The 22215-nt window shown below is 41.2% G+C and overlaps 1 protein-coding gene across 1 annotated transcript in view; it reads left to right on the top strand.

Moving 5' to 3' along the window:
- The window catches only part of PRR12 (proline rich 12), a 66713-nt gene extending 46116 nt beyond the window's left edge, over positions 1-20597 (top strand). The window contains exons 5-14 of the mRNA XM_075191340.1: positions 92-617; positions 1400-1716; positions 2469-2585; positions 5857-5990; positions 7083-8890; positions 10319-10444; positions 12331-12428; positions 15047-15175; positions 15939-16034; positions 17694-20597. Coding sequence (XP_075047441.1) covers positions 92-617; positions 1400-1716; positions 2469-2585; positions 5857-5990; positions 7083-8890; positions 10319-10444; positions 12331-12428; positions 15047-15175; positions 15939-16034; positions 17694-17834 — 3492 coding nt within the window. The 3' untranslated portion in view covers positions 17835-20597. The remainder of the gene's footprint in view (positions 1-91; positions 618-1399; positions 1717-2468; positions 2586-5856; positions 5991-7082; positions 8891-10318; positions 10445-12330; positions 12429-15046; positions 15176-15938; positions 16035-17693) is intronic.
- Positions 20598-22215: the final 1618 nt, after the last annotated feature.

Here is a 22215-nt window from a genome sequence, read left to right as displayed (position 1 = left end):
TAAGAATAAAAAATAAAAATAAAAAAAAAAGGTTGATCAGTTTCCAAGGAGGTGAGCAGCTCATGGTGTGATTTTATATCTTCTTGGTCAGATCAAACTGCAAGTGCCAAAAGGGAACGATACTTTGCAGATGGATCAAGCTGAGATGCTTCCTCCTCCCCAGGAGAATGCTTTGGACAACAGCCAGACACGGGAGAAGATCAAACAGAAGATCAAAGAGGTCGAAGAAAAGCAACCAGAAATAAAATCGGGCTTTATGGCCTCATTTTTGGACTTCTTAAAGTCAGGCAAGAGGCAGCAGCTGCCCACGGCCGCCACCAGCCCCTCCAAGAACCGGCCACCGTCCTCCCAGCAGGCTTCACAGGCTTCTTTTGGGATAGCCTCTCAAATGCTTTCTGGAACCCTGGACTCGACAGAGAGCGACAGTCTGGTCATGAGTTGCACCAGCCCCTGCAAGAGGTTGGATGATGAGCTGAAGCGTAATTTGGAGACCCTACCTTCCTTTTCTTCTGATGAGGAGGACTCTGTCAGCAAAAACCAAGATCTGCAAAAGAGTATCTCCTCAGCCATCTCTGCTCTCTACGATCCTACTGACCGCAAAGAGATCGAAAACACAGGTCAGTGAAAGCACCACTGTGCGTTTTTCAGAAATAAGCTGTAGCGTAAGCCCTATGTGCTGTCTCGCCCTGTAACCCGCTCCCCAACCCGGCCTTGCTTCCCAATTTCGCCAACAGTACTGAATGCTTGGCTCTCTTTCATCTGTGTAATTCAAATATCGTCACTGTATTTTGTAATGTCTTGATTATTGGTATGTTAGCAATTGCTATTAGCTTGTTGTTTCTTGTGCAGTCGCCAAGAAAACCAAGGTCATTTGTTCAGTTACAAAAGTCTGTTACGCTCCTCAAAATTAGGAAAGATTTCAAATTTCTTCATTATGACTAAGGAGCTAATTTTAAGTGTAATGTAATGCTGTCTTTGTACTTTAGGCATAGAGGCAGCATAAATGCCCCTTCTGATCCAATCTTCCATTATTCTGAGTATAAAATTGGTTCTGCCCAAAATACACCATCGTGTTACACAAACCAGGGCATAGAGTCCTAACCTAATTCTGCTGAGCTGAGCACAAGCAATTGTCTTCTCTAGTCTTCCAAAATCAGCCATGAATGGTTTTTCGCTGAGTCCATCAGTAGACTTACAGATTATCTGATGTGCATAGCCAAAATGCCCCCTCTTTTCATAATTACGTGTATTTGGAAATGTTAATAGTCACCAATTAATCTGAAATTTAGATTTAATGATTATTAACTTGGATTCTTTAACTGGTGGTGCATTTTGTTCCTTTACGCAATGTTAATCAGGCCTGAAGGTGGTCCCTCAATAGTTTTCCTTTTATCTTAAGCACCCGCAGTGGTAGAGGAGAAGGTGTCGAGCCCGGTGCCGTCTGAACCTTCACCACAGCCAGAGCCGCCAGTTGCGGTCTCCCCACCATCTCCTCAAGAGGCTCCCGCTCCTCCTCCACCAGAGGAACCTCCCGCCCAGTCGTCCCCTGAACAGGAAGAGCCAGAAGATTCAAGACCACTACACTTGGCCAAAAAGCAGGAGACCGCTGCTATTTGTGGGGAGACGGATGAGGAAGACGTTGAAAGCAGTGGTGAGGGTATCTTCCGGGAGAGAGATGAGTTTGTTATTCGAGTGGAGGATATTCAGGCGTTAAAGGTATGGACCACTAAACATTGTCTTGGCCCAGTACAACTAGTTTGGACCTTGTTCTGTCTTGGTCACCATTTGGTTTACATAACTATTGACTATGTTTTATTAGTAGCTACATAAATAAATATCCGTTTGTTAGCTTCTACTCTTTTTTTTTTTCTTGTTCTTGAACCTCATAACTGAAATTTGTCTCTTCAGTTGGGAGTACTATAGCCTTGGATATCTGAAGAGAGGTAGTAAATTGTCAACACTTTTACCTTTTTTTGTTAGCAAGGGCACTGCTACGAGCCTGAAAGCATTGTTGCAAAAACTTTTTGTGCACCTAACTTGCCTATCTCCTCTTCTTGACTTACCAGATTGAAAAAACGAATATGTCTAAGTGATGTAACTGATTTATAAGTACAGAACAAAAATTGACCCAGTCATTTCTCAGTGTTCTCTTTAAAAGAATAAAATTGTTATTAACTAGACAAAAATGTTAGCTTTTCTGGGGAGTGACAATTCTAGGGGTGTAATGGTTATTGTTGAGCGAGAATGAATGCTTAAATAGTGATTTGGTAGGCTAATAATAAAGTTATTTCATACACCGATTTAGGCTACTCTAGTGTGCGGAACGGGAAAAGTAATTTCAGATAGAACTTTTCTGTAGTAGTTGCTTTATTCCTGATTTATATACTCATTGATCCTTCAACACATGGTTGTACAAAAATAAAGAGGGTGCCTTAAATGTGAATTAATAGTTATTTTCTCTTTTCCAGCTTGCTCTGCAAACCGGACGGGAGCCACCTCCAATATGGCGGGTTCAAAAAGCTTTATTGCAAAAATTCACTCCGGAGATCAAAGATGGACAACGCCAGTTTTGCGCCACAAGCAACGTAAGTTACCGATAAATCATAGTGAGGGCGTTTTAGCAGCATAGGACCTGTAAGTGAGCAGATATACTGTGTCTTTTAACGTTGAATGGGATGAAAGTATGAGCAGTAAATTTTAATTCTTTGCCACTGTGTACTGACAAACCTAATTCTGATCTCCACCTAAAATTTAGTTTTCAAGGTGCAATGATTGAGGCAGTAAAGTAGACTTCAAGCCATCGCATTGTAACTTTGTAAGCATCAAATCAGTATTTGTCCCTTCTATGTTGCGGCATCTAAGCTGTCTGCGGCGTGATTGGAGCAGCTGGTGTTTGACTGATGCTTTGCTCAAATATGACAGTAGCAGAGAAGATAACACAAAATGGTGTTTAAAGTGGAAGGAGGCAGACTAAGACAGTCCTAGTGTCTGTTACTCTGAGCAACCGAACTAAACAATATAACTCCGCAGGATGTCGGCCATCGCTGTATTGTCTTATCCAAATCACCAATGTACCATGTTGTATATTTGGGCTAAATAGATGTAATGAAAACAATTTGGAAGAGTAAGTGTCCTTGAAACTAAGGTACTCTCTTATGGGGGAGGATATAGGGGAAAAATACATTTTAGTTCATGACTTCAAGATATCCCTGTTTCCTGGAAACAGACCCCCTCCCACACACACACCATCCAAATAGGGACTGTAAAACTACTGTCCCCAGAGAAGTTCTTGGTGCCAGAGCAATTCCAAACCCTCACCGGGCTCCTCAGTGACGGGCAACATTGCTACAGTCTTCCTGTAGCAGCTGCCGCTGTCAAATACCGATCTTTATGTTGTGATGGATTACTGAACTCCAGACAAACATAGTGAACAACAATTTAACGTGATGACCAATCACAGCACTGATGTGTCTCCCTGCGGCGCCTGAGGACGCGACCAGGCTGGGCATGAGGCTGTGGTGGCATGATGCCATCCATTGGTGCCATGGTGGTGGGTATTAGTGAAATATCACACTAAAGCTCATCCAATGGTGACTGGTTGAAAAAAAACCCCCAACAATGTTTGGTGATAGGCGACGCACAGGAACTTTTTGTGATCAGCATGAAAAGTTCTACATTCTACTGAGTTCCAGCCAATCAGAGTTGAGCAGGAAGTACAAGCTACGGTACAGTGACACCCGTCACAGCACTGAAAATAAGTAGTTTCTCAGTGCAACACATGTTGATGGAGAACAATGGCAGTTGTGGATCATGGGCTCTTGGGTGGTGAGTACCGTGGGCAGGGACTATAGATATTACATATAAGGCTGTGGGCATGGTGATGTACTGTATGTCTTAGCAATAGTTTCACTATGCAAGTACTTATTCCTATTTACATATTCACTGTACTAAACAAAATATCCTATTTGTATACATTTTCTTCACAGTACCATTCAGCTCAGACAGCTAAGCACACTGCATTTATGATTGCTGTAATGACATGTTAAATTTAAATTCAACATATCAATCATTCATTTTATGTTAAAAAGTGTATATTTTGGCCTGTCTATTTGTGGCCGTGGCTTACAAAGTGGCTTTATTTTTCTTCAGAATGTGGTAGCCTTATTTTAGCACCGCACTGAGTTTATAAGGCATAAATACTAGTCCTGTGCAAATAGCGCAAATATATTGTAACTCTTACCAGCCAATCGCATGTTTGTTTTAATTACTGTACCGTACCCCAGACACATGTAAACTAACATTTTATTGGTTGTTTTGAATTGCAGTGTTTATGCTGTTTTGCGCCACGTTATTAAATCCTCTCTTTTTTTTTTTTTTTATATATATAATAACAGAGAAGAGGGTGTTAAAATCTAATATATACACGTAAATATTTGAAGGATTGTGAAGCACGCCATTAACTTCTGTTTCAAAACTTTTTATATGCTAAGATCTACTCTGTAACTTGGCTAACCTCGATATTGGAACTATGAAAATAGTTCAGTAGTTAAAAGGTCTTCCTACAAGCCGCCTATTACCATGCACAAAATACTTCTGCAAGGTAATAGGCTCCTTTTCAAATGAGTTTTTACCCATTCTGTTATTTGTAGTCCATATTTTGTTTTGTTTTTGACAGCAGTTGGGATACAGCCTGCTAGTCAAAATTGATTTAAACTTGGCCAGAGACATAAATACTGTGTACAGCGCACTCAAATTGTCGCAAACACAGGGCAGCACGGTGGCTCAGTGGTTAGCACTTCTGCCTCACAGCACTGGGGTCATGCGTTCAATTCCCAACCATGGCCTTATCTGTGAGGAGTTTGTATGTTCTCCCTGTGTTTGCGTGGGTTTCCTCCCACACTCCAAAAACATACTAGTAGGTTAATTGGCTGCTATAACAAAAAAAAATGACCCTAGTCTCTCTCTGTGTGTGTGTGTGTGTGTGTTAGGGAATTTAGACTGTAAGCTCCAATGGGGCAGGGACTGATGTGAATGAGTTCTCTGTACAGTGCTGCGGAATCAGTGGCGCTATATAAATAAATAGTGATGATGATGAGGACATACACACGCCACACAGATAGGGCCCTGGTCACAGGCAGCAACACTAACAATCCCCCCCCCATAACAGCCCTACGTCACCATAACCGGGGTAAGTGCCCACTATAAACAGCCCCAAGCCGCCAGCACATATAGCCCCACGCAACTATAACAACCCTAATGACAACATATACATCACAGTCATGATCCACATTTATTTATATAGCACCATCAATTCCACAGCGCTGTACAGAGAACTCACTCACATCAGTTCCTGCCCCATTGGAGCTTACAGTCTAAGTTCCCCAACATACGTCTAAATTCACTAACACACAGACAGACTAGGGTTAATTTTGTCAGCAGCCAGTTAACCTACTAGTATGTCTTTGTTGTGTAGGAATCAAACTCATGACCCCAGCGCTGTGAGCAGTTCTAACCACTGAGCCACCGTGCTGCCCACTATGGGCAGCGATAATACTATAGTATTTTTGTAGCACCATGCACAGCGAAATTTAATAGTCTCCCCATGCACAGAATTTCTTTGTTGCTACAACAGGCACTTTCTTTACCACTTGTGAAGAGATAATTGGACAAGTTGTCTGGTCTGGGTTTACGGATTGGATGATAAAGCTGTAACTCTATAAATACTGAGAAATGCAACTAAAAACAACGATTCTGAGCGCTGAATAAACATCTCTAGTGATTAACGGACCACAAAAAAAACTAAGAAGCGAACCCATCCGTCCTGATAATTTTTCTCCCCTCTTCTATTCTGTTTAGTATTTGGGATACTTTGGCGATGCCAAAAACCGGTACCAGCGACTGTATGTCAAGTTCCTTGAAAATATCAACAAAAAGGATTACGTGAGGGTGTGTTCCAGGAAGCCGTGGCATCGTCCTCTGCAAGCCATGAGGTAACGTGGCACTTCTGTGTCCATCTTCCTGATTTTATTAATGTGATTTTATTCATTATGTTGCGACACCTTATCCCCTAGGAGTGACTGTTATTTGGGAGCATTGTTGTAGAACTCAATAGATGCCTGTTGGCCAATCTCTCAAACTATCAACAGGGTTAATACCTGAACAGTGGCGGAACTACCATTGGTGCATCGGGGCCCATGGAGATAATGGGGCCCGCTGCATGGTGAAATAGCGAACTGTGGACCCCCGGTTCCCTTCTCCTCCTTCCCTGCACCGGAGCCCACAGCTCGCTGGTTCCGTCTTTGTACCTGAATGATGGCCAAGTACAGAGTTGTAGACAGCACATGTTGTGATTCATCGAGTTACATTGTAGTGTTGAGTTCAGAGACCCCTCTGCAACTGACCTTGGTGGGCGTCCTTTCTACAAGAGTTCCATGCAGATTAGAAGATCACACGTTGCTGCATTTTGGCTGCGGAACCGTATACATCATGTTCTCCTTTAATAATGGGCTACCTGACAGCTGAACTCAAGGGGCACATTATGTAGCTCTCGGGGAAGGTAGGGTGTAAACGGTTATCCAGAATTCAGACTTTCTCATCCAAATAATGAGAATAGTTTCCAAAATCTCTTGGTTGTAATAAGATTTGAACGTCTTTTTAGTGAATTCATAGGACGAGTTTTCAGAAATATGGGTTCAACACAAGAATGGCAGCCTACATACTAAATAGACGACCTCTCTACTTTAATAAAGGCACAGTAAATATATATTATCCAATTATATAATTCTCAGAGTCAGAAGTACGTTACCTTTTGTATTCATCTTGCCTAAAAATAGTTTTCAATGTACTATAATAGATTATATGGTTGTCTACATTTGATACTACTCTTCCTTACTAATAGATAAGTATCTATTACTAATTATTATGGAATAATAGATGCTAATTATAAGGTTGTAATGGTGCTGTATTGCTACCCATTGCTATACCCCCGAAACAATCTATGTCTTTTGTCTGCCGGGAGACTTCTTCCACTATAAATGCTTTATATAACTTTACTTACACTTTATTGTCTGTTTCTTATATAGAAGGCAAAGTCAAACAAAAGCTCCCGGGTCTAAAAGTCCTGTGGCAGTTACTAAACCAGAGAAGTGTGAGAAGTCCGATCGCTTGGTTAAAGTGGACTCTAATGCGAGACTAGAGAAGCCGGAGGCAGAAGAGAAGACGGACAGAGTTGAGAGACCTGATAACGTTGAACAAGAGGAGACCACTGAAAAAATCGAGGCGGTTCCCCAATCTGAAAGAGCGAACACAGAGCAAGAACTTGAAGAACAGCAAAGCCTTACAACTGACATAATAAAGGAAGACACTATTGGAGATATTGAGATGGAAGAGAAGATTGATCCAGTGGAACAGCCAGAGTCCTTGGTCGAGAATGAGAAGGAAGATCTGGTTGAGGATAGTGACATTTCTGAATCGGTAGAGAAGATAGACAAAAACGGATATATGGTTACGTCGGAGAAAGTTGAGCCTGTGGTCAAGGCAGAAAAGACAGAGCATATGTCAAAACCAGAGAAGATAGAACCAGTGGCCAAGACTGAAAAAGCTGAAACCGTGGCAAAACCAGAAAAGCCTGACACCGCTGTAAAGACTGACAAGAGTGCACATGTAGCAAGACCTGAAAAAACAGAAGTTATTTTGAAGCCCGAAAAGGTTTCTCCTGCTGGAAGACCTGAAAAGTTGGAACAGGGTTTAAAGCCTGAAAAGGTTACGACAGCTAGTAGACAGGAGAAGCCAGAACGTACTGTAAAGCCAGAAAAGAGTTCCTCTTCAGGAAGGCAAGAAAAGCTGGAGCGTATTGCAAAAGCAGAAAAAGGTGCTCCAACCGCAAGGCAGGAAAAGACGGAGCCTGTTCTAAAACCTTCAGCTGCGTTAAGGCAAGAAAAGATAGAAGCTGATGTAAAAGTAGAAAAGGTTACAACAGCTAATAAGCATGAAAAGACTGAACTTGTTAAATCGGAGAAGCCAGAGACTGCTCGAAAGCCACAAAAGGCTGAATCTACTGGGAAGACTTCTCAACCAATAGATAAGTCAATGAAAGACGAGGTGTTGGAAGCACCTGTGAAAGATGAAATGGTGAAAAAGACTGAAAAACCTGTGACACCCAATAGAGTGGAGCAGAATGAAGCAACAAAGAAACCCACTAAGTCAGAATTGATGGAGCAAACTTTAAAAGTTGAATCAACAAAGAGAAATGAGAGACAGTTATCACAAGACAGAGCAACGAGGGCTGATAGAGGTGAAAAAGCCTCAAAGGTGGACAAGCCTGCAAGGACTGACCGCTCCGACAAAACTAGGAAGATGGAACGATCGGAGAAACCAAGCAGGATCGAGAGAGCCGATCGATCACCCAGGTCACCCAGGTCACCCAGGCCTGATAAAGTAGAAAAAACAAGGGTGGAGAGACCAGAAAAAACAAGGGTGGAGAGACCAGAAAAAGCTACTAGGTCTGAGAGATCTTCTAAAACGACCAGGACCGATAGGCCTTCAAAAACGGACAAGTCGGAGAGGCCTGAAAAAATGCCCAAGTTAGAGAGGGTCGAAAAATCACCAAAGCTTGAAAAAGTGTCAAAGAATGACAAAGTTGAGAAAGTCGAGAAACCCACAAAGGCTGAAAAAATTGAGAAACCCCCGAAGGCCGAGAAAATTGAAAAACACGCGAGAGTGGAGAAAGTAGACAAAGTCGAGCCACCGCCTCCTAAAGTTGCACTGAAACCTAAGCAGAAACATGCGAAAGTGAAGGCCGAACCACCACCAAAGAAGAGGAAAAAATGGCTAAAAGAGGTGGCTTCGTCCTCCGATTCCGACTCTTCCCCTGACCAGCAGAGTGAAGAAGGTAATAAAAAAGGTTTGAAGATTTATAATATAGTAAACTGTAATAGGAACAAAGAATTATAGATCGTGTTGGCAGGCCTCTTATGTTTTTTTTTAGACAAGATGTGGACTGGAGTGAACGTGATTTCACTATTGTCCCTGCACAGCTCACAATTTAAGTAAATGAGGGTAAGGCGAACAGTGTCAGTCAGCAAGTGAATGGGTCACATTCCTCTCACACAATGACATTGTCAATTTGACAAGGATCCCACTGTGGCTGCAAAACCTCTGACTCATCCGACTGAAATAGAATGAAGGAGAACGAAGGGACAATATGAACTCTGAGACCAGTAATAACTTGCACGACACAAGTCGCTCAGGACCCGTTTCAGTAAACCTGCAAAAGGGGCATTTTCCCACCATTAGACGTCCTAGTAATGCAGTCTAGATAGGTAAAGGCTCTAAAAAAAGAGCCAGTTTTCTAGAAATAGAAGAGATCTGTGATTTGAAAGAGAGCATTCTTCTCCATCATGCAAGAGTCCAGATGATGTGCACTTCCAAAGTGATAGAAACTTCTCCTGGTTCAATGTCTAAAAATGTGCTAATCTTAACTTTAACCTAATTCTTTTGGTAGTCCAAATCCTAGACCTAATGTTTGACCTAACATTAGTTCAAATGTATCCCAAGCTGTAAAGCATAACTCTAGCCTTAAAACAGCTCTGATTCTTTACTCTCCAAGATCTGGAAATGCAGCCTTCACATAGAAGAGTATTTGCTAAATAAAAACTGTACAATGTGCAGGCAGATATAGCACAGGAGGGATGCATGTCCTAGCTCAGCTTAATTGTCGTATTAAAATAGGGCTGCCCCGTTAATGCAATTAATGGGATGGATATTATATGATATTTCAGATTGCGTCTTTAAATTATTTCAAAATGTCAATAAGACTAAGTAGAGGCAAGCAGCCCAAAATATGCTGGCCGGAGCCCCTGGCTCCCGTACCCTGGGGTCCCCTCCCCTGGGAACTACGCAACAGTGTAGGGTTCCCAGGGACCCCCATAAAAGCACTTTTAGATGGAATGGACTGGGCTTGGTAAAATTTTAATTGGAGAACCTGTTTAATGTCCATTGTGTTATTTTGTGATATTTTATGAAGAGGACGTGTTTTTCAGTGTCTGCTTTCTACATAGCACCACCTGCAGGCAGTTAGATTGTAGTGCACACTTATGGAATATTGTTTCACCAATAACTTTTACATTGTACAGCTCCCAATCCCATTCCTAGGCTTACAAAATATTTCTATTTTAAACTGTGATAGATTTAGCTGTGAGTGTTGAGGTAGAAACACACTGTGGTCTGTATAGAGAGGAATGGGCTGTGTATTCTATGTGTGGTACGTATCGCCTGTGCGCCGTTAAACTCTCAAAAATGTGGTGTTTTTTTCCCCCAGAGCGTGTCCCCGTGGGTCGAGTATTGAATACAAGAGCCATGAAGGAGATGTACCGAAGCTACATAGAAATGTTGGTCAGCACTGCATTAGACCCAGATATGATTCAAGCATTGGAAGATACTAGTGGTGAGTAGAACCTTGTGGAACCTTAACCGACAAACACGAATGTCCAGAAAAGTGGAACCGCTTGTGATTGGCTGTTTGCGAACGTTCCGCTAACACTGATAGGTGCTTTCTTTATTGCACATTCGTGAATTATGCTTGTGCGTGTTTAGGCAAAAATATAAATTTTTCCGTACGTGAGGTGGGGAGTTGTTTTATCTGTATTAGATATATCAGAATTGGTGCACAGGTAACTGCAAAAAAGGTGTTGTAACCCATAGTAACCAATTAGAACCTTGCTTTTCTTCGCTAGTCTTTCCCTGCTGACGGATCAATTGTCCTCTTTTGGGGTTTTACCTCAGCCACTCTTCTACTCGTTCTGATGGTGGTCCAGCTCTACACTAAGTGAGGCTAAATCAGGTTATATAGAGTAGAGATAAGGCGGCTTTAGCTACAAGATCTTAGACAGTCAAAAAGTACGAGGGACGTGATTAGCCATGTACGATCAAGCAAGGCCAAGTGGTGCCTTATTTGTACATAACCAAGGAACCTCGAGCCTGGTATACGGGGTTTCTGCAGTAGTTTGGGGAAGGTAAAAATGAGCGAAGGTTTCAGGCCAGACATCACCGCGGAGCCTCATCGCGCGATTCTCCGACGGCACGTGACACAGCGCATCCCCATTAATTTGCCTAAAAGCGTGATCAGCTAGCTCTGCCAAGTATAGCGATAACTAATAGTGTTTTTTATTTTAAATATGAAGGAGTGATAGGGCTTGTCGATACAAGCATATATATTTTTCTTTTTCTTTTATTCATATTTCTAACATGTTGTCTGGCGAATGTTCCTAAAAAATATTCCAGTTTCAAGAAAAGTAAAACATAGGTTAAGTGTAAAATTTAAAAATGGGTAAGAAATGTTTTGGGTTTTTTTGGATTAAAAAATACACTAGGGTCTGAAACAGGAGAGGTGGGTAATCACGTGTGCTCGGACGGATCCTACGCATTTTACCAAAGTCTTTCTTGGTCAGCAAAACCATTTTTCATGTTCTTTTACCTGAGAGCACTCGTCAAGCACCACTAAAGAGGATCACCGCGCGGGATTAGCACCAACACCGTTTTTTCTGACTGGCGTTTTAAAATCGCTGCTTAGTCAGCAAATAGTTACATTTTGCAAATGAGTGCTGTCGTCCAAAAAGTCTAATATTGTGCTCCTATTTTATACTGCCTATTTAAAGTACAGGGGAACACTCTACTATCAAGGCATTCTAAAGAGTGCGACAGCTGGTAATCACACTTTCTTATGCACTTTTGTGAAGAGAATGTACCTGTCGGTAAAGGAGGGTGGTAGTATAAAGACCTGGGGGTTTTCTGGATGTAAATTACAAGTGCTGTTATCCTTCAGTTTCAGGATTTGCTCCAAGTGCTTCTCTATTCAGCAATTAATTTGATGTTTTCTAAAGATCTATTCATTTATTTTTATTTTCCTTTTTAGCAATGTTCATTGGCCAAGGTCAGCAGGGTAATTTTAACGTTCGTTAAGTGTTAGTAGACGCAATTAATTCACACAAGCTGGAATCAAATATTCAACGCACGTGAGCTGGAGTCAGATATCAAAACCGCTCCCTTTGCAGACGGTGTGTAAGGTTCCGCTTTGTCGGAAGCCAATTAACCATAGGGCCCTGTTTGGAATCGAACCCACGACCACGGCTCTGTGACGAAGCAACGCTAACCACTGTGCTGCTCATTTAAACGCAGTGTTGACAGAAACATAAAAGTGCTAAGCTGATGGCAAATAATAATAGTGCTGACTCACTGACACCGTCTGAACCCTGTAATGCAGTCTACCTTGTGTTGTCTCACAGTCCCAAGGTCACAACAAACATTACTCTTTATCTTTTCCTCACTTTCCAGATGAACTTTACCTCCCGCCCATGAGAAAAATTGACGGCATTGTAAATGAACATAAGAAGAAAGTGCTGAAAAAGATCTCCCTGAGCTCATCCATTCAGGTACGACCTCTCCCCCTCCCCCGCCTGACCCCACCAGGTAGATAATAATGGCTGCTAGTCAGTAAAAATGGGTAAGAATATACTGTCAAATTGTGAGAGGTTTTTCACCTATAAAACTGACTAAACCGGGGTCATTTTACCTCATGAGAATATATTTGCAGCTATTAAAATTTTAATTGAGACTTTCCACTAAAGTAACGTTTGAAGTCTCTTTTACTTAATTTATTATAGAAAAACGTCCATTGTATGAAAGTCCTCAGACACCGGCGTCCTTCACAGTGACCCTTTTATGTGACGAGAGACCTTGTTTGCTTGAACTGAAAGGTTTCTGTTTACTCTAGAAACAAACTTCCTAAACGCATATTGTATTACTCTTTTGAAATTGCTAGTGGTTTCCCTTATGTCAGCGATCCTGTCACCCGTAGACAGTGGAGCAGAGGCCATTTTGTGGGATGAACCAATATTCGGCCTATGAATCCACTAGGTATTAGCGACAGGGTGAGACATTTCTGTGTAACTCATGAGTGGTGTGAATAGGATGATACGCAGGTCATGGAACCCCGATGGGACATCCTCTGTCCGTTTCATTTTATTGTAAGGGGATAAGTTATTCCTCCTTTAACTTGCCCTGACCATTATGTCATGTGACACAAGTGACATCACTACCCTATGGCTATAAGTCATGTTGTACGGGAGTGACATCACTGCTCTCCAAATGTAAAGTCACTTGTGCATTCTGCACCTAGAATACGGTAGAGTTATGAATCCTTGTATAAACCGCTCAGAGGGGTCATTATCTTTGTTACTCTGACATCACTAGTCATCAAAGAGTATATTACTATGGTGGCCCTATTAGGACTACTACGGTGGCCATATAAGGACATATTAGACTACTAGGGTGGCCATATTAGGACTACTACGGTGGCCGTATTAGGACTACTATGGTGGCAGTATTAGGATTACCATGGTGGCCATATAATGACATATTAGGACTACTACGATGGCCATATTAGAACTACTACAGTGGCCATATTAGGACTACTATGGTAGCCGTATTAGGACTACTATGGTGGCCATATAAGGACATATTAGGACTACTAGGGTGGCCGTATTAGGACTACTATGGTGGCCGTATTAGGACTACTATGGTGGCCATATAATGACATATTAGGACTACTACGATGGCCATATTAGGACTACTACGGTGGCCATATAAGGACATATTAGGACTACCACGGTGGCCATATAAGGACATATTAGGACTACTACTGTGGCCATAGTAGGACTACTATGGTGGCCGTATTAGGACTACTATGGTGGCCATATAATGACATATTAGGACTACTACGATGGCCATATTAGAACTACTACGGTGGCCATATAAGGTCATATTAGGACTACTACGGCAGCCATATTAGAACTACCATGGTGGCCATATAAGGACACATTAGGACTACTAAGGGGGCCATATTAGGACTACTACGGTGGCCATATTAGGACTACTATGGTAGCCGTATTAGGACTACTATGGTGGCCATATAAGGACATATTAGGACTACTACGATGGCCATATTAGGACTACTACGGTGGCCATATAAGGACATATTAGGACTACCACGGTGGCCATATAAGGACATATTAGGACTACTACTGTGGCCATAGTAGGACTACTATGGTGGCCGTATTAGGACTACTATGGTGGCCATATAATGACATATTAGGACTACTACGATGGCCATATTAGAACTACTACGGTGGCCATATAAGGTCATATTAGGACTACTACGGCAGCCATATTAGAACTACCATGGTGGCCATATAAGGACACATTAGGACTACTAAGGGGGCCATATTAGGACTACTACGGTGGCCATATTAGGACTACTATGGTAGCCGTATTAGGACTACTATGGTGGCCATATAAGGACATATTAGGACTACTACGATGGCCATATTAGGACTACTACGGTGGCCATATAAGGACATATTAGGACTACCACGGTGGCCATATAAGGACATATTAGGACTACTACTGTGGCCATAGTAGGACTACTACGGTGGCCATGTAAGGACATATTAGGTCTACTATAATGGCCATATTAGGACTACTACTGTGGCCATATTAGGATTACTACAGTAGCCATATTAGGACTACCACGGTGGCCATATTAAGACTACTACTGTGGCCATATTAGGACTACTACTGTGGCCATATTAGGACTACTACTGTGGCCATATTAGGACTACTACTGTGGCCATATTAGGACTACTACAGTGGCCATATGGACTACTACAGTGGCCATATAAGGACATATTAGGACTACTATGGTGCCATATTAGAACTTCTACTGTGGCCATATTAGGACTATTAGGGTGGCCATATAAGGGCATATTAGGACTACTATGGTGCCATATTAGGACTACTTCTGTGGCCATATTAGGGCATTTATCATCTATTTGCAAAAATGTTGATTTTCTAAAGGCCATGATTGACAAATGAGAGCCATACCCTCCCCTAAGCAGGTGTCTGAGATGATCTGCTGAAGCAATATACCTATATTTATATTAACCCTAGGCCCAAAGATCTGTTTTAATATTTCACTTTTCTTCACCCATAGGAGGCCCTACACACGTTCCCGCAGCTAAATAGTGATTCAGGGGAATCTACCGTCAGGATAAAACCTTGGGGTGAACCCTACAACCGGAAAACTCTCAACAAGTTAAAAAAGAATGTAGCCAAACCACAGGTAAGAGGTGACGTTGGGATCGGAGGCAGACAACGGACAGGTCATAGGATTTCCTAGTGGGTTTGATATCTAGATTATGCTTTATGGATCATTTGATGCCATTTCCTGCTAACTGTCTGGTGCTGTTCAGTTTTCTGTCTGTGAGATACACTCAGACTGGCCTCTGCATAGACACTAATAGCAATAGTGTCACCTACCATAGATGCGCGGGTCCCTTTCTGCTGACCTAGGTGACAACTGAAACCGCACTCTTACACAATTTACTACTACTAAAAAAATGTTTCCATTTAGTGTTATCATTATTAGAATCCATTTATTTAGGCTTTTGCAGCAATGTTTAGTTAATTTCCTACATTTAGCTGCCCCACGCCCCAGAGCCAGAGACTGATGCTTCCTTTTTGGCCTGCTCCTGCCACCTGCTGGCTCCTAGCGGTATCACAGGAAAATCACACTAAATAGGCATCATTAGAAAAAAATGTATATAATTCATAACCTTGTTTTTTTTCTGATACATATTGCTAGTTAAATTTTTATACAGATACGTTTTGTAATTATATATATGACTATAAAGTTCTTTGTGTGTCGCTAAATTTACTGAAATGACGTGTAGTTAAGAGTGTGTGTGACTTACTGTACTCTCCCTAGTCAGTAACTAATTATGAGCGGTTGCATTTTGATTGGAAGTTGGATGCTTGGGGACCACAAACTTTTGAAACATTCTAATGCTGTGTCTTCGTCATCGTCTTTGTGTTTTTCCTTTTAGGAATTTAAGGTGGATGCTGAGAAGTCACTTTATTATAACCTGTACCATTCCTTGCATCACTACAAATACCACATCTTCCTACGTTGCAAGCAAGAGGTAAGTTGGTGAATGTACTACAACGCCCAGTTACACGGTGAAAGATGGCACAATCCTAGAGACAATCCGACTATTTCATTAAGGACTCAGGCAAAAAGTTGATTCAGTCCCTTCCTGTGTTGTTGGTTTTTTTTTGGAACCCTGGTCATGTCGACCAGGGGCTTACACTGATGGGCCCAATGTGTGGGGGGCTTTGGGCTAACTAAAATTACCCTTAAAAATATATATATAAAAAGTGATTTAAAAAACATAGTTATATTATCGTATTTTGTAATAAAGAAAATGGTATTTGTTTACACATATTAAAACGACTTCAAACATCAGAATATTCTACTGTTGACATCTACTCTGTAGGAGAATTCGATGTAGCTGGATGTGGCTTTTGCAAACACTTTTTCAAGTGTTTTGGTCTAGTCACAAGTAATAGCAGCAACATAATAAAATAAATATAACAAAATAGTGCATTTCAATTGTGTACATAATTAGGTTCACTATATCATTTTACACAATATATTAAAATGTTGTAGTTTTATATTATATTTGAGCGTTATATGAGCATAAATTATCTGCCCTATCAAGTCATACAGATCAGTATATGGTAAGGCTCATTTCATTTGTATTTCTGTGCAAGAAATGCACAGAAATACAGCAACCAATCAGCAAATAGTGGTACCTGGCGAGTGCAGTGATAGGCAATGTGAAAGGGTTGAAGGATCAAATGTATGGCCCTCCAGCCTTCAAAGGGGCGGCACAGAAGAAGGAGGGAGAGCACAGTGCACACCTCCTCCTCCAGGGAAGCTGCGTGACCTCCCTGCACCGTGCACTCCCTCCTCCTCCAGGAATGCCGCTTGACCTCCCTGCACCGTGCACTCCCTCCTCCTCCTCCAGGGAAGCTGCGTGACCTCCCTGCACCGCGCACTCCCTCCTCCGGGAATGCCGCTTGACCTCCCTGCACAGTGCACTCCCTCCTCCTCCGGGAATGCCGCGTTACCTCCCTGCTCAGTACAGCCCCATTTGCACCTATATACAGTAGTAGTGAATGAGGCCTAATATTTCCTTCTCAATTAATTTTTGTACATTTTAATTAGTTAATTACATCTCAGTGCTCTTTGGCAATATCCCCACGTATGTCCAGAACAATATTGAGAAAAGGTAATAGCACATGTTTTGCTATTAATTATTTCTGCATAAATCTAGAAGCTGTTTGGGTATAAGGAATTTTAAGAAAGATCTGCACTGAATAATTTGGTTGGTGGCTGTATAGCAGTTTTCAAGGACAATTTGGTATTGGGAAGGTGTATCCAAGCACATCAAGGGGGTATATTTACTAAACTACTGGCTTGAAAAAGTGGAGATGTTGGCTATAGCAACCAATCAGATTCTAGCTGTCATTTTGTAGAATGTACTAAACAAATGACAACTAGAATCTGATTGGTTGCTATAGGCAACATCTCCACTTTTTCAAACCCGCAGTTTAGTAAATCTAGCCCCAAGTATTTTAAATACAGCCCTTCGATAAATATGAAACTACATGGCATACACTGAGGATTGTCTCTAGCGTACAGAATGAAAAATTTTGACAATAAGGGTTTGCTCAGGGAGGATAAACGCCTATAGATCAGCCTGCATTGTACTACTGTTGTCTCTCCTTTTCTGTAGACCAACGCAATAGAAGAACAGAACGACGACTTGGGACAAGAAGAGGTCGTCCAGCAGTGCATGAGGAACCAACCGTGGCTCGAAAAGCTCTTCGACTCCTTCATCGACCTACTCACACAAGCACAGAACAAGTGCGCGTGACCGAAAAAAAACACCCGGCGGTTATCGCAGTTTCGCCGAACAGAAACCAACCTGTTAACGTGGATTCTAATCACAAACTGAAAACAAGTGACTCGAGAAAGATGAGGGGGAGAGACATGCCAGGCTGAGAATGCAGAGAAAACGCAGAATTTGCAAAAGTGTTCTTTCCCGGACTTTGTTGCCGCGGCAACGAGCTATAAGGGGGGGAGAGATGACGTAAGTTTTGCAGGCCTGGATTTGACTTTTAGGCCTCAGGCTTCTGCATAGTTGCAGCTTCTTTGAATCAAGGTGATCCTCTCTTTCTCTTGACTTCTGTCTTCTTCCTCTGTCCTGTATACCTTTTCTCTCCAACGGAGAAAGGTTTTGCTAAATGTACGTTGTTTTATTTTCCTTTTGCTCCTCACGCCATCCTCGTCACACAGTACAAAGGATTTTTTGACTCCGCCTACTGCTCAGATCCGCTTCCAAATGACTGACATATCCTGACAGGGGCAGGCAGGCTGACGTATTGGCCCTTATTATTTATTGGGAAGCATGCGTGTATGTGTTGTGCGTGTGTAAGAGTCAGAATCCCAGTCGGCCTGAGGTGGTGGGCATTCAGATTTTGGATTAACAAATCTTTTCAGCCATGAGGGTAGTTTGCCACAAAAGTATGTCCCGTTTTAATGCCAATCTCTGTTTGGTCCCGTACTAAAATACTTTCTTGGAAAACAAAAGTATTGGAGATTTTCTTTTATATTATTATCACATCTTAGCTGTATTTCGGCTCCGTGTCGGCTAATAATTTGTCTCCTGTAAGCATATATTTTTAACCCATTGGCTGCTAACATGACTTGTTTCGTTTTAACCAAAAGACGCTGTTCCGCTTCCATAAAACAATTTGGGTTTTCTTTTGAGATATTTAAGAGATTTGCTGCGATCAATCTAGACGGGAAAAAAAAAATATCTCCAAACTCTTTATTTGGCACAATAGATATATGATGAAAGCCAGTGATCATAGCCAAACCCAGGGGTGGTGGGGGGGGCTGTAATACTACTGTTTAATTTTGGGAATAAAGGACAGGGTAAATCTACACCTACAGCTATTCTCTCCAAAGATATTCAATACATTGTTAAAGGTAGTACCGTACCTGTGCTCTGCAGTATTAAACATCTCTTGCCAACAAAGTAATAAAGATTTGTTAATCCAATCTCAAGTAGAGATGTTCTTTTATTTTATTAATTTTTTTTTCGGGTTGTCAACTAACTGTTCCTTACATTCAGTATACTTCATGTGTTACGGGATTATTTTGAGATGTCCTGTTGCATCCCATTGCATAAAAAAAATGGTATTATTATACATTTTACAGCTATTTTGTTTCGGTCTGGGAGGAGATGCAAAGTGGCTTTTGTGGTGTGGTGTTGAGCTCCCTTTGCTACTGGAAGTTTGTATAAAAAAAAAAACTTTTTAGCATATTGTACGTTTGTTTATGCTACATATTGCTGCCGTGTCTCACTGCAAAACATTACCTTCCATTAGCATAGAAGCTAACGAGTCATTTTGCCCTCCACGGTCGTCGGTTCACGCTCCTAAAGCTTCCCAATCGTTGCAGTACTCTGCCGTATTCTGTTTTGAAGTTATTATTCATAACGAGACACTAATGTTTTTCATCTACTTCGTGGAGTCGAAAAATTGTGTCCGTGCATTTTTTTTAATTTTATTTTTTTCTTCTGTAGATGATGCGAATAGCTCCTGAAATTTAAAGGGTTTGCGAGAGAGATGGAAAAAGGAATAAAAAAAAAAAAAAAAAAGCTAGATATTTTTTTAACGTCATGGTTCTAACATTATTTAAACATATTACATAGTAATTGTATCCTGTTTTTTTATTCTTTTGCTTAGAAGACAATTTAAAAAAAAAAATCATTTTTTCCCAGTATGTTGGAAGGATGAAGTTAGCGGGGAGATAAACTGTTTGTGTATGTTTTATTGTTTTATTGTTTTTCTTTTTTTAACTTACTGTAAATATTGTATAGGAGAAAAATCTATGTACAATATTGTATTTGACTATATCTAATTGATAATGATGATGTTGCCTAGATGTGAAGTTTGTTCAGTTTAACTGAACTTGGATTAGTATTTTGCTCAGAAAAATAAACTTAGAACAGAGAGAAAAAAGAAAAAAAAAATGGGGTATTCTTAAGCTAAGACCTCTTCTACCGTTTCACATTTAACTTGTTTTATTATTTTTTTCACCACTGTTACTTCATTTTCATTCATTGAAATTTTTTTGGGGGGGAAAGACATCGGAAAACCATTCTAGACGAGCGTCATTTTCTCGAGCCTGCACCCGGCCGGCTGTTTCTTTTTAACCGTTTGTCACCAAAGCTGTTTGTCTCTAAGACCTTACGTTGCCAGTGTCCGAATGCAGGAGGGCGACACGATTGACACACCGTTTAATACCTTTTGATATAGAAGAAGAGGACTAATTTGCCCTGATGGTTGTAACCTTTACAGTAAATTATGTAGCCTTTTAAATGTACATTACACTTTTTAATGGAACCAGAAGTGGGATACCCATCAGGTTTGCAGACTTGGCTTTCTGATAAAAAAGGATTTTGGTGCTAAACTTGTAACTATTATCAAACTGTTGTGGGTTGACACAGGATCTTGGTGTGCTAGACAGTAACTCTGCAACATAACAATAAGGAATAAAATGAATAATGGAACTTTGATGTATTTTTCACTTAGTAGTAAAGCGATTATGATTGATGAAGCTTCCTCCATGTCTATGGTGTTTCGTACGTCTTTTGTTGATGCGTTTCACCCCGTTTTATTAATCCATGCCTCCTGTATTGATTGTCAAATGTTGAATGTGCATTGACTACAAACAATGCAAATTCTAAAAAAAAATTTTTTAATTACAACTATCTAATCACTATGCTCTCAGCACCAGGGATTCGGATCATGGTGTGCATTTCTAGGTGACCTATGCTTTTTTACAAGTAACCATATATATATCAAGCTTCTGGGTGCTGAATTGAAATCATTTCTATTCACGGTATCAATGTTTGTTGGGATGTTCATAACTTTAGTTCTGAAAATTTCTAATACATTTTTAGCCTTGCTGTAGAGAAAAAAAAAATATATTTTCAGTTTCACATTTGACCAGAAGATTCTTCCTGTAAAAGCATTACATAAGGCCAAAATACTGCACCTCTCTAAGAGTCCCTTTGTCATATTGCAATTCTTGGTCCCAGGGCTTTGAACATTTAATTCCAATATTTGTCCTTAAAAACCATGGACAACATTATGTGGAAATTAAGATTTTATATATAATATATACATACACTTAGAGGCGGAACGAGCTGTGGGCTCCGGTGCGGGGAGGAGGGAGCTGGAGCCCCCGATTCTCTGCATCTGCCATGCAGTGGGCCCCATTATCTCCATGGGCCCCGCAGCACAGCACCTGCCTCACCAATGGTAGATCCACTGTATAGATTGCCTTAAAGATACAAAATATTAATAGGATTTACAACACATAGGTTGCCCATCACACAATAAAATGGCCACAGTTTCTTTCGTTTGTTTTGTAATATTGCTTGCCGGTTATTTGCTATTCCCCGTCGAAAGCAAAGATGAAAGAAGCAAATATTCAAATGAAGTCACTGACTAGTTTTACAAGTGCTCCAATAATAGTCAAATTCCGTTCATCCGTAATTCCCTTTTGTCATTGCTGGAAGACAGGTTACCTTATATAGCACCAAGGAAGTTGTTGTGTGATTGAATGAAGTGTGCAAGCATTTTTTTTTTCTCTCTTACTACCAGTGAGATTGTATTCAATAGAGACAATACATCACTAGTAAGTCTTCTGCATTTTCCAGTCCCATTTGTGTCTTTACATTAAATCCTCAAATGCCGTCGCTGCTCACTAAGCTAAAATTGGTGCATGGCCTGCCTATGTGTATGCAAGAGACCGATCCAATCCTCTTCTCCATTTTTTTAAGGTCGTAGTTGCCTACTCTCCTGGAATTTCTGGGAGACTCCCGAATTTCTGGGAGTCCTCCCGGACTCCCGGGAGCTCAGGGTAACCTCCCGGTTCCTAAATACTACTTTTATTAAAGTGGTGGAGGGCGCGGCTTATGACGCAATCCTGCATCATCGTGGCCCCGCCCCCTGCTGTGATTGGATAGAAACTGTGATGGACGTTTAGAGGGCAGGGCCAAATAATGCGTCCTGCCGGGCCCCGCCCGCAACACGTCCACCTCTCCCCGATCAACCAAAGTTGGCAAGTATGTCTAAGGTGCGTTGTGGAAAATAGTAGAACATTTGTAAAATATAACTAAACCTCTTCCCTTTTCATCTACATTTTATCCTGTGACAGACCAGCTGTCCTCAAAATAC

The sequence above is a fragment of the Mixophyes fleayi genome, chromosome 11 (genome assembly GCF_038048845.1).
Source record: "Mixophyes fleayi isolate aMixFle1 chromosome 11, aMixFle1.hap1, whole genome shotgun sequence".
Classification (NCBI taxonomy): Eukaryota; Metazoa; Chordata; class Amphibia; order Anura; family Limnodynastidae; genus Mixophyes; species Mixophyes fleayi.
Note: the sequence above shows the minus strand (reverse complement) of the source record. Positions and strands in the feature narration are given on the sequence as shown.